The following is a 13,233-nucleotide window of genomic DNA, read 5'->3' as shown; positions in this document are numbered from 1 at the left end:
GTGAAAGCCACTGCTGCTAAGAATGCTGGAAGCCTTTGCCATCAGGTGTTTCCCCAAACCACTCACGGGGGATTATTGCTAACCCAAGCTTGAGAATAGCTCTGATGGAGGGAGAGCATTCTCCCATGCCCCAGGCTGATCTAGAGTCCCATTGGGAGTCACTGGGGAAGCATTTGTGTCTTTTAACAGAAGCAAAGCCTCTTGAGTGTCCTAATCGTTCCTTCGCCCAGCCACCTCCCTATACAAGGGACACATACAACAGTACCCTGATGTGCTAGACAATGGCAGCGACTCATACATCTAACAAGCAACTTTTTGCAGGCTATCAGCTAAATGTTGGCATCCCTGTGGAGCAGCCTTCTCTAAGCCTCCCAGTGCAAATTTCCAGTACTAGTCAACCGCAGACAGATGCCCAGCATTAAGGGCCCCGGGGGTTTGCTGGGGGAATGTATGGTTTGGCCACTGTGGGGTCCCTGCTGGATGTTCCCAATGGAGGCAGCTGGCTTCCCGGTGAGCCTTGGGTGAGACTCTTGAACGTCTTTTCTCTGCACACCACCCTATGGTGAGTGTGACAAAGACCGAAACAAAATAATCCCATCATCCTCTCAAGGTTACCCTTGTATGAAGGGCAGTGATTGTTGTTGTTGTTGTTGTTATCCTTACTGATTGCCACAGGGCTGTACTGGGTGCACTATGGGGTACTGTAGTAATGTACATACTGAAGATATAAATATCTTCATGGGGGGAGGTACAAACTGTCCTGATAAGGGGGTGGTAGTGGCTGCAGAAAAGGCAGCAATGCTGGCTCTTCCTGTGCAAGGAGGGGTACACAGTTTTGCTGAGGGAACCCACTTTATCTCAGGATTCGGCAGGTCATTGCTGGTGTAGGTGAATCCTGTCCATGGTGCCAATCTTGCCCCAAATTGGAGAAAATGATTTAACCCGGACTGTGGGCCGTTCTCCGCCTGAGGACAGAGTAGGTGAAGAGGGGCACAGCTCGCTAGGAGGGCACTTGTCTAGAATGGTCAGTGTTCACAGCCTAGCATGGAAGGAAAAATGTACAAAGGGAAGAAAGGAAAAGAGAGAAAAAATAAAAGATGTGGTAGGAGCCAGAGGTTTGGCTGGCCTGGCTGTAGGTCATAACCTTAAACAATTAAGTACATTGACACAGTTTGTAAAAGACTTTCCCCGTCATACAGATACTGTCCTGGCTGCCCATTAGAAGCTTTGAGGGCTACTCATCTAACAAGGACATTTCTCATCCTCTGATCTCATTAGTACCAGACTCTGATTTGTCTGGACCAGTGATTTAACCGTCCTCCTCTTGGCCCCTCCCCTTCCTCCTCTTGGCCCCTCCCTCCTCTTGCCCCCCCTTCTTCTTCTCCACCCCTTTCTCCTCTCGGGCCCTCCCCTTCCTCCTCTCCACCTCTTCCTCCTCTCGACCCCTTCCTCCTCTTGGTCCCTCCCCTTCCTCCTCTCGGCCCCTCCCCTGCACAGCTGCCTGTCTCAAGGCTCCACTTTGTTCTCTAGGAAGGAATCTGCATGGATACCTTGCTAGTGATTTTTTAACTCTGAGTTAATCTTTCCCATACTACACCGTGTTACCACAACACAGCTCTCACCTCAAAGGGAATAAGAGATAGTTTATTCGGGAGCCATTTCGGAGTGACCATGGCCTAGGAACACAGATTTACATTATCTCAAATTTCATATTCCAATGTGGGAGCGGTTTCTTAAAATTGCATAGTTTTACAGAATAAAGAAAGTCAATCAAGGTGTTGTGGGATATTCACCAGAGAAGACTTCTCAGTCATGGGTTTAAGCCAATAGAAAGTCTTTATTAACTGTCCAGCAACTACACTGGGTGTACAGGATCCCACCGTAATCCCAAGCCTTTCTCAGGGTTCACTTTTAAGCACAAAAAAAGCAAACAACAGGGGCTGGTGAGATGGCTCAGCGGGTAAGAGCACTGACTGCTCTTCCGAAGGTCATGAGTTCAAATCCCAGCAACCACATGGTGGCTCACAACCACCATGAGAGATCTGACCACCCTCTTCTGGTGCATCTGAAGATAGCTACAGTGTACTTAATTATAATAATAAATAAATCTTTAAAAAACAAACAAACAACAACAAAACCATGTTCTGGGTTGACATATTTCAATCAACAAGAACTGTTAGCCAGAAGCAAAATTACAGAAGCCAAAAAAGCAAGGTTAGTGTATTTCGAGACTTTACCAAACCTATATGGCCTTTGATGAACTAGGCCTGTTTTAGTTCTGGCAGGTAATGCTGTCTACTGATACTGAGTCCTACAGCCTGATTGTACTTCCTCAGAGAGTCAGTCATGCTAAGGCCTAGGGGCCTACCAAGTGTTTGGCGCCCTTACAAAGGCAAGCTGAAAATACATTGATGTGTACACGAGAGGTGGTTACAGCAAAACGTGGGAAGCTTTTCTAGAGGCCTCAGATGAGTGTGTTCTTAGTTAGCTTTTGGGCTGGTGCAAGCTAGGTCTGTTAATTGATAGATCCAAAAGGAGTTTTATCTGTCAGTTGGCCTGGTCCTACAACATTCCAACCTCTCACCCTACTGTAGTTCTGAGCAGTCAGCTCCTTTAGATCTACATGGCTTCTTTCTGGGAATTCTCCTTGACAACAGGGGACAAAAGGATCGTGAAGTGATGCAAGATCCAGTGGCCTTAAAAGTCTGCAAACTCGCTGGGCTGTGGTGGCGCAAGGCTTTAATCCCAGCACTTGGGAGGCAGAGGCAGGAGGATTTCTGAGTTCGAGGCCAGCCTGGTCTACAGAGTGAGTTCCAGGACAGCCAAGGCTACACAGAGAAACCCTGTCTCGAAAAAACCAAAAAAAAAAAAAAGTCTGCAAACTCTCCCCCTACACACACACACACACACACACACACAAGGCACAAGCTGGAGAGATGGGTTAGCGGTTAAGAGCACTGGCTCTTCCAGAGGACTTGGGTACAATTCCTAGCACCCACATGGCAGCTCACAACCATCTGTAACACCAGTTCCAGGGGATCTAACACCCTCACAAGGACAAACATGCAGGCACAACACCAAAGCATATCTAAGAAAAATACAGAAATTTTTAGAGAAGGCATGAAGGCTGGAGAGGCACAGCAGCTAAGAGAATCTGCCACTTTTACAAAGGATCTGAGTTCAGTTCCCAGAAACAGTCACAGCAGCCTTTAACTCTGACTCCAAGGGATCCAATGCCCTCCTCTGTCACAGGTAGCCTTTGCTTACAAAGACAGACAAAGATTTACCTGCTTGTGGTAGCACAGCCTTTAACCCTAATGGGAGGCAGAGGCAGGTGGATCTTTATGGGTTTGAGGCCAGCTTGGCCTTCATAACAAGCTCCAGATCAGCAAGGCTAAATAAGAAACCCTGTTTCGAAAACAAACAAACACACACATAATAAATAAATAAATAAATCTTTTAAAATAATTGAAGGAAAAATGCAAGCTTTGCTGTCCACAAACACCCCAGCCACTCAGAGCGCAGAAAGATAAGGGGGAGGGGACCTCAGAGACAAAAGCCACCTGGCCAGAGGATAAGCCTGGACCTTGAATTGATTTCTTAGTTCTTCTCTATAAAAATGCTAATGAGGAAGGGCTTGAGGAGGCCGATTCCGCCTGGCTCTCCAGCCTGAGGGCTTTATGAATAAGGTACTTTCAGGATTCAGTCCCTGGGTCTGCCTCTGTGACGGGCAGCCAGGGTCTTTGTGCTCCTCTCCTCCTGCCCCCCAAACCATGTGACATACAGTACCCTGAATTCAGCTGACTCCTATTATTTTACTTTTTCTTATTAAAATTCCTTCCTCTCCACCTTCTCTCAACCCATCTTTACATAGTTTAGCAAATTTTGAGGTGAAGATAAAAGCATTAACGGAGGAATATTTCATGAAAACCATTAGCGCTTTGCTTTGTATTTTTATTGTATTTTTACCTTTTAAAACGGGGTCTGAGGTTGAGATAGAATCTCTTTATGTTGTCTTGGCTGCGCTGAAATTACCGATGCAGATCAGACTGGGCTCAAACTCACTGAGATCTATTTGCTTATCCCTCCCCAGTGACAGGATTAAAGGCACCAGCCACCATGCCCAAATCTGCCTGGCAATTTTAGACCCTTTAGTTACTCACAAGGGAGACAGTCACTCACAAACAATAGACTAATGGAATGCTTGACGCAAACAGATGTGATGTAGAAGCAAAAAAGATCAACCAGCTGTATCTGGGGGGGGGGGGGGGGCCAGGAAACAAACTGCCTACCTGGCCACTCCATTAGGGGTAAGGTTTTTATTGGGGTGAAGAGAGGAGAGATCCAGAGGCATCTGGAGGAGTCCAAGACTGAGAAGAGCAGATGGGACGGACGCGGCCAGGGGTGGGGAAGCAGGGGTCGTGGAGACAGCAGCAAGAGATAGAGTTCAGTGTAAAAGATGGGACAGCGAGAAACAGGCATGAGACAGCCCAGGAGCCAGGGGCACGGGGATCATTCGGATTCTAGGGAGTGGCTGGGGGAGGGGCTTCGGCCTGACACACCAGCAAGATGGTACAACAGATATAGGGTGACTGCTGAATTCTGTCCCTGGCACCTACGTGAAGAAAAGAGGGGGCTGGCTCCCACAAACCGTCCTTTGACCTCCAGACTTGTGCTGTGATAATGACATGTGCACTGCCTCCCCCGACACACACACATACATGCACACATGCATACACATACATATGCACAAAACACACACATACACACACAGAGGCATGTAAGCACTCATATGCAACACACACCACACATGCATTCAAGCATACCTCCCACACACACACACCACACATGCATTCGAGCATACCCCCCCCACACACACACACACCACACATGCATTCGAGCATACCTACACACACACACACACACACACCACACATGCATTCGAGCATACCCCCACACACACACACCACACATGCATTCGAGCATACCTACACACACACACACACCACACATGCATTCGAGCATACCCCCCACACACAAAGTATGATAAATGTTTTTTTAAATAAAAAACAAGATCCCTCTCACTCCTCAGCTCCCTGAATAATCAAGGAATAGAAATGCATTTGGGGTTCGAGGCCAGTCTGGTCTACAGAGTGAGTTCCAGGATAGCCATGGCTAGACAGAGAAACCCTGTCTCGAAAAACCAAAAAAAGAAAAAGAAAAAGAAAAAGAAATGCATTTTGGTTTGGATTGGGTTGGTTTTTTTGTGATAAGGTCTCTCAGTGTAGCACTGGAACTCATTTTGCAGACTAGGCTGGACTCAGTCTCACACACATCTAGTGTTTTGGTCTTCCAAGTGCTGGAATTAACAGTAAGCACCACCTACTAACTTCTCTATTCTAATAACTCACTCCTCTTGGTTTACACACCCAGTCCTCTCCAAGCAATGTACCTAGAATCCAGGATCCGCCTACGTCTGGCCACGTGTACCTCCTTTGACATCTATTAAACTTGAACAGTCTGTGATCCACAGTATGACCAATAAATGCTGGCCTCAAGATTGAAGAGCCAATCCAGCCTGAGCTGGTTTTGGATACCTGATGGGTCCATAAGGAAAAACTGTGTACTTGGGTAAACTTTCAGGGAGAAGCTAGTATTTACCACCTTATGCCTATGCAAAATTAAAATTATAAAATGTACATCATGCAAATAAGAGGGATCATGGGAAGGACTTTCTCAGCAGAGAAGTGATCACATGACCTAATCTGTCAAAACAGAAAACCACCAGTTATTGACCAAATTTTCCTTTTTTTTTTCATGGTTTTTCAAGACATGGTTTTTCAAGACATGGTTTCTCTGTGTAGCTCTGGCTGTCCTAGAACTCACTCTGTAGACCAGGCTAGCCTCGGACCTTCTTTTGACCCCATAAGAGGAGACCCAAAATATTCAGGGCTCTTGCCAGGCTTGGTGGCACACATTTAATCCCAACACTCCTGAGGCAGAGGCAGAAGCAGAGGCAAGCAGATCTCTCTGTGAATTCAAGGCCAGCCTGGTCTACAGAGTGAGTTCCAGGGCCACCAAAGCTACACAGAAAAATCCTATCTTGAAAAACCAAAATCATCTCCTCCTCCCCCTTTCTCCTACTCCTCCTCCTCCCCCCTCTCTTCCCCCTCCTCCTCTTTCTCCTTGTTCTCCTCCTCTTCCTCCTCCTCTTTCTCCTTCTTCTCCTCCTCTTCCTCCTCCTCCTCTTCCTCTGGGCCCTTGAGCACCTTCAGTATCAATCTTGACAGTAGGTTTCTGATTTTTTTTAACGTTTATTTTATGTGTATGAGTGTTTACATGCACATATACATGTGTGTCACATGCCTGTCTGGTGCCTACACAGTCCAGGAGGCGGCCACAGATCCCCTGAAACCAGAATTAAGGGTGTTTCGGGCCACCCTGTGGTGCTGTACCATTTATTTATTTATTTATTTATTTATTTATTTATTTATTTATTTATTTATTTTTGGTTTTTTGAGACAGGGTTTCTCTGTATAGCCCTCGCTGTCCTGGAACTCACTCCGTAGACCAGGCTGGCCTCAAACTCAGAAATCCGCCTGCCTCTGCCTCCCAAGTGCTGGGATTAAAGGCGTGTGCCACTACTGCCTGGCTTAAAACCTGGACTCTTGTAGAGACAAGCAACTAGACTCCTCCACAAGCGAAAAGTTAGGTATCTGAACAAGCATCAATCAGCAGGGTTGAAGACCAGAGGCCAGCTGAACCCCTTCCTCTTGATCATCTTGAACCTTTACCTTAAGATATCTCAGGAATGTGCTGAATTTCATTAAGGGAAGGCCATTTCCTCTGGATCAAAAGGATAGAATCTGAGTTCAGATCTGCCCAAGGACTAGAACTATTGTCCCCTACCTGAAGATTTAACCCAACTGAGCCTGTCAATCACCAGTCCAGAAGATGCCAGTCCTCAAAGCCTCAAAGCTAAAAAACAAGCTAAGGAGACAGGAGGAATGCTGTCTCTTCGTGAGACCGCATAAACCCAGGGGCCTCTTCTTCAAAGCGGTTGCTTACTTACAAATCATTGCTAAGCCTCGTCAGGTTTCTGAGTTCTAACTCAGAAACATACTTTTTTCCCTTTTCTCCTTTTTGTCTCTTCTTTGGATACTGAGCATGTTGACACTCTGGTTCTCCTCATTCCCAGCTTCAGTTACAGCTGCCTACAGACCTCCACTGCGGAAGCTGCCTGCCTGCACCCCCTTGCCCTGCCCCTCTTCTTTCTTTTTCAAGTCAGGAGTTTCTCTGTAATGCCTTGGCTCTTCCCCTCTGCCTCCTGAATGCTAAAATTAAAGCCCTGCACCATCAAGTCCTGCATGCTTGCTCGCTCTCTCTCGCTCTCTCTCTCTCTCCCTTTCTCTCTCTCTCTCTCTCTCTCTCTCTCTCACACACACATTTTTATTTATGTATGTCTCTGTATACTGAATATTTATGTATGTGCATGCAGTGCCCAAAGAAGCCAGAAGAGGGCACCAGGTGACCCTGTAACCCTGTAAGTGGTTATGAATGGCCTGCTGGGTGCTGGAAATCAAATCCAGGTTCTCTGGAAAGGAAGCCACCTCCTTAGCTCCAGCTATATGCATTCTTGGATCCTAACTCAAACCTTATCTTCTCCGTCTCTCTTCACCTGGCTCACTTGCCTTGTGATTTTTCTCTCTATCTCTAATTGTCCTTGAGTTTTCTTCAGAGTCCATTTTTTAAATTCTTTTAAATTCAGCTTAGTCAATAAGACTAAGCTGTAACAGGACTCAGATTCTCTAGTAACATACACCTTGCTCAAGTCTTCTCAGGATTCAGGAACAGAGTCATCAAGATCCCCTTCAGTAATGCCTGTTACTCTAAAACATTAACTCCAACCTCAAAGGAGATCAGAGTTTATTCTGGAGCCAAATATGAGCGAACATACTAAGGGAGGACAGGGTCAGGTCACTCCAAGTTCTTTTATATTTAATTTTTTTTTTACTTTATTATATTTTATGTGTATGGGTATTTTGCCTACATAGATGTGCAGTACCTGTAGAAGCCAGAAGAGGGCAATGGATACCCTAAAACTGGAGTTAAATATGGCTGTGGGCTTGTGGCTGCTGGGAATTGAACCTGGGTCCTCTGGAAGAGTAGCCAGTGCTCTTAACCTTCTCTCCAAACCCTCAAACTCCCATGTTTGTTTGTTTTTTTAAGATTTATTTATTTATTTTATGTATATGAGTACACACTGTAGCTGTACATGGTTGTGAGCCTTCATGTGGTTGTTGGGAATTGAATTTAGGACCTCTGCTCGCTCCGGTTGACCTCACTTGCTCAGGCCCAAAGATTTATTTATTATTATAAATAAGTGCACTGCAGCTGTCTTCAGACACACCAGAAGAGGGCATCAGATCTCATTACAGATGGTTGTGAGGCACCATGTGGTTGCTGGGGATTGAACTCAGGACCTTAGGAAGAACAGGCAGCGCTCTTACCCGCCCAAACTCCCATGTTTTAACTTAACCTTTTTTGTTTTTGGTTTTTTTGAGACAGGGTTTCTCTGTATAGCCCTGGCTGTCCTGGAATAACTTAACCTTTCTAATTAAGGTTTTAGAGTAACAGGACAAAGGAAGCTATATATCAAGGATTTTTTCAAACACACTAGGAGACCATCAGGCAGGTGGGGGGGCAACAAGGTGAGGTGGTAGCAGGGCAAGGAAACGATCTGAGGACTTTCCTAGTGGGTCCTTGAAGGCTTGTGGTCTCTTTAGTTAATATATTCCAAAAGGTTTCACAGCAGCCCACAACCAGCCAGGGGATCTGAAGGCCTATTGTGGATTCTGGTGAACTGGTACTCACTCCTACATGCACAAACCCACACACAGACACACACATATAATTAAAAATAAAATAATTTTAAAAAGTAAAACAATGATGTCTAAAAATAAATAAGGCCAGGCATATTCTTAAACGCCTGTAATCCAAGCATTTAGGAGCCATAGGCAGGTAGACCTCTATGAGTTCAAAACCCAACCTGGTCCACAGAGTTAGATTCAGGACAGTCAAGGCTACACACAGAGACCCTGCACCCCACCCCACCCCCAAAAAAAGAGAGAGAGGAAGAAAGGAAAAATAATAAAGAAAGACGATTTCTCTTAAATAATTCATAGGAGTGTAATTACTGAGCTGTGGACCGGCCATTGTTCTAAGTGGTATCAAACACCCATCAACAAACAAAGTTCCTACCAGGATAAAATAGGCAAGAAACAAACAGCCGGGTGCACGGTGCCCCCCTGACAAGGAGAGTGTAGGAGGCGGGATTGCAGAGAAAGGCTGTGATTTTCTGTCTAGTGGTTGGAGGGAGCTAATAAGGCAGTGTCAGCACAGACTGAACAATAGGCAAGCCATTGGAGACATCCCAGAAAAGTGTCCCTTTTGTGTTTGTTTATTTTTGAAACAGGGTCTCTTGAGGTTGGGACTGTGTCACTGTGTCACCTGAGGACTGGAAAGAGCTGGAAGATCTGCCTTCAGAAAAGCTCTTGGCTGGGTCATGGTGGTGTTCACCTTTAGTCCCAGCGCTTGGGAGGCAGAGGCAGGCAGATCTCTGAGTTTGAGGTCTACAGAGTGAGGCCAGCCTGGTCTACAGGTCCTGTCTTCCAGGACAGTCAGGGCTACAGAGAAACCCTGTCTCAAAAAACAAAGCAGCAGCTCCTGGATGTAACTGTTTAGGGAGCCCTTACATTCCCACAGTGGGGCCTGCCTCCCAGGGTCCTGAAGCCATCGCACCTGACCACTTTAGAATAAGTGGGCAGGGTGAAAAGAGACAGAGGAAGAAGGAGACACTAGGAGAGAAATGATGGCATCATATCTAAATAAATCTTGAAAGTGACATACTATCGGGTACCCCGAATCCCACTCGTCACTTGGATCAGCCTGCTTGTAAGAGTGAGACACTCAAGGGTCCTCCTCACAGTTGATCTTAGAACCCGCCCACCATTGAGCAGATTGTAGGCTTAGGGATGGGCCGGACTTGAGCAGATTGTAGGCTTAGGGATGGGCCGGACTCAACAAGTGATGGGAAGAGAGATAAAAAGTAACTTGAGGCTTTGTGGCTTGAGGTCATCCCCCTCCCACCCACCACCCCACCCCATGGAAGGTGTGTGTAGGTCACAGGATGACTAGTCAGTTCTCTCCCTCTACCATGTGGGTACCAAGGATGGAGTTCAAGTCGTCAAGATTGACAGCAGGCACCTTTACCCAATGAATCCTCTACTGGAAGCTCTATTTGGATACACACTGGTGCGCAGATCCTCATGTGGATTGATCACAGGCACAGTTATGTAACTGCCCGAGTGTGGGATTTAGAGAAGTTCAAATGAGATATATTTACTTTACCCTCTTGTGAAGATCAGTTTCTAAAATGTTTAGTTCTTATTTTTGTTGTTGTTGTTTTTTGGTTTTTCGAGACAGGGTTTCTCTGTGTAGCCCTGGCTGTCCTGGCCTCGAACTCAGAAATCCGCCTGCCTCCGCCTCCCAAGTGCTGGGATTAAAGGTGTGTGCCACCACCCGGCGTAGTTCTTATTTTTATTTGTGTGTGTGTGTGTGTGTGTGTGTGTGTAAGTGTGTACGTGCAACAGAGGGAGAAACTGAATTTCTGGTAATTGGAGTTGACAGGAAATTGAGATGCGTGCTGGGAACTGAACTCTGGAAGAGTGGAATGTGCTCCTCGCCCCTGGGCCATCTCTCCAGCCCTGTGAATGAATAGCACTGAAAGCTAGAGATTGAGTCAGCTGGTGGTGGAGCATGCTTTTAGTCCCAGCACTGAGGGGTGAGGGCGGGGGACAGAAATAGGTGGATCTGTGGGTTCAAGGGCAGTCTGGTCAAATTCTAAGATAGCCAGAACAATACAGAGAAACCCTGTCCCCAAAAAACAAGAACAATCACAAAGAGAAAAGAAAGATAGAGATTGAGCCAGAACCCCCAGGACATAATTACAACTGGAGACTGGAGAAAGGCAGGCAGGTTTGACTTCCCAGTCCCATCATCTTGATTGGAAGACTAAGGAGCCAGGCATGGAGAGGAACGAGGTCAAAGGGCAGAACCACCTCCTCACTCAGGACTGCTGAGGGGGTCCAGGTAGCAGCAAGAGTGATTTGCTCAGATCCTCTGCCAAGATCTCCGCATGAGGAAATCTCGTAGGGGATCTTAGTGAGGAGACCAAGGGGAGGCGGAAAAATAAGTCAAGTCAAACACCGTCTGCTTAATACTGCAAATAGTAATTAAGAACTGGTTATATATAATGCCAAGGAAGCCCTGGGAAGCTCAAGATGACTGAATAATGTAACCATGATTATCCCAGCCCAGCTCAAGGAAACTGACTCACAAAGGAGCTGAGCCATCGCTGTGGCCACAGAGCTGCCTAGCAGCAGTAAGGAAGCTCCAGCTGGCTGAATCTACATGATACCCAAGGCGTGCTATGTGCAGCCATGAGCTTCCAGTCTCTCTCTCCTCTCACTCTCTTTCTCTCTCCTCTCTCTCTTTCTCCCTCTCTCTCTCTCCTCTCTCTCTCTCTTCCCCTCCCACTCTGAGGATAGAGATGAGCAATTGAGCGACAGAGACTACTTGCAAGCTGTATGGGGACACAGGCTTTGTGAGTCACCAGACACTCAAAGCTGGGCTTTTCAGTGACACTGTTACCTCTGAGTCATCCACATGCTTGTGACTAACCCCAGGACACTCGCAGTACTTGGGTGGAATCACATCTTTGGTCTGTGATGGTTATCCTATCTGGGGTAAACGGATATTTGTTCACGCCTCCCCAGAAAGACGACACAACATTAGAATGCACGAGACTCTATCCTAGGAAAGTTTTCATTTTCAAAGATGTACCTTGTTTTTAATTATATATATGTGGGTGTGTGCAGTTGCCCACAGAGGCCAGGAGAGGTCACTGGATTCCATGGAGCTGGAGTTACAGGCTGTTGTAAGCTCCTTCTCCCATGGGTGCTGGGAATGGAATTCTGCAGGAGTGTACACATTCTTAACCACGAAGCCACCTCTCCAGTCCTCCAAAGTAAAACTTAAATTCAACATTGCATTATTTCTAAGAACATAATTGTTCAAGTCTGCAGTGTGTGATCCATCTCTGCCACGTGCTGGGGTGTGATCATCTCACCTTGGAGATGAGAGTTATCTAGGAAGTCTTCGTGAGTTTCCTTTGTCTCTCCAGGTTTTGCTGATCGATACTCACTTCTCAGAGAAATCTTCCACCATCTAAAGATGATCTGTAATTTAAAAGAAGTTGGTAGAAGTTAAAAAAAAAAAAACACTTGAATTCTGGCAGCCATGTTAAGTTTAGGGCGTTTTGTTGAGACAGGGTCTCATGTAGCCCAGGATAGTTTTGAACTTACTATGTAGCCCTGAGCGCTTGATTCTCCTTTCTTTGTCTATCAAATGTTGGTCTACTATGCCTACCTTAAACTTAGGCTTTTGAAAGGTGCCTTGCAGGGCTGGAGAGATGGCTCAGAGGTTAAGAGCACTGGCTGCTTGGTCTTCCAGAGGTCCTGAGTTCAATTCCCAGCAACCACATGGTGGCTCACAACCATCTCTAATGCAGATCTGATGCCCTCTTCTGGTGTGTCTGAAAAGTGTACTCACATACATAAATTAGTAAGCCTTTAAAACCAGAAAGGAGACTGTGGTATGTTCACTGGATTATAGTTCCAATATCAGCAATGACTACACTGTGAAGTAAATGCCTAGGCAGCAATGAATGTTATCCTTAGATATTAGTGTTTAAAAAAATAATAATCATAGTGCTGGAAGGAGTTTTAAGATCTGCCTTCAGACAGCAGAAGAGGGCATCAGATCCTCCTTAGAGATGGTTGTGAGCCACCATGACCCTCTTCTGATGTGTCTGACAACAGCTATAGTGTATTCATATAAGTAAATAAATCTTAAAAAAAAAAAAAAAAACGGTTGGGCAGTGGTGGCACACAACTTTAATCCCAGCACTTGAGAGGCAGAAGCAAGTGGATTTCTGAGTTCGAGGCCAGCCTGGTCTACAGAGTGAGTTCCAGGACAGCCAGGGCTACACAGAGAGAAACCCTGTCTCGAAAAAAAAAAAAAGTCAGGGTGTCATGTAGCTCTGTCTGACCTCAAAATTAGTTTTTGTTTGTTTTTCTTTTTTGGGGGTTTTGTTTTTGGTCTTTTTCTTGT

At 46.0% G+C, this 13,233-nt stretch overlaps 1 protein-coding gene across 1 annotated transcript in view; it reads right to left on the bottom strand.

Annotated features, from left to right (window-relative positions):
* The window catches only part of Fbxo36 (F-box protein 36), a 63,742-nt gene that overhangs the window by 10,607 nt on the left and 39,902 nt on the right, over positions 1-13,233 (bottom strand). The window contains exon 2 of the mRNA XM_031368228.1: positions 12,191-12,299. Within this exon, the coding sequence (XP_031224088.1) occupies positions 12,191-12,299 (109 nt within the window). The remainder of the gene's footprint in view (positions 1-12,190; positions 12,300-13,233) is intronic.

The sequence above is a fragment of the Mastomys coucha genome, unplaced genomic scaffold, assembly GCF_008632895.1.
Source record: "Mastomys coucha isolate ucsf_1 unplaced genomic scaffold, UCSF_Mcou_1 pScaffold14, whole genome shotgun sequence".
In the NCBI taxonomy this organism is placed as follows: Eukaryota; Metazoa; Chordata; class Mammalia; order Rodentia; family Muridae; genus Mastomys; species Mastomys coucha.
Note: the sequence above shows the minus strand (reverse complement) of the source record. Positions and strands in the feature narration are given on the sequence as shown.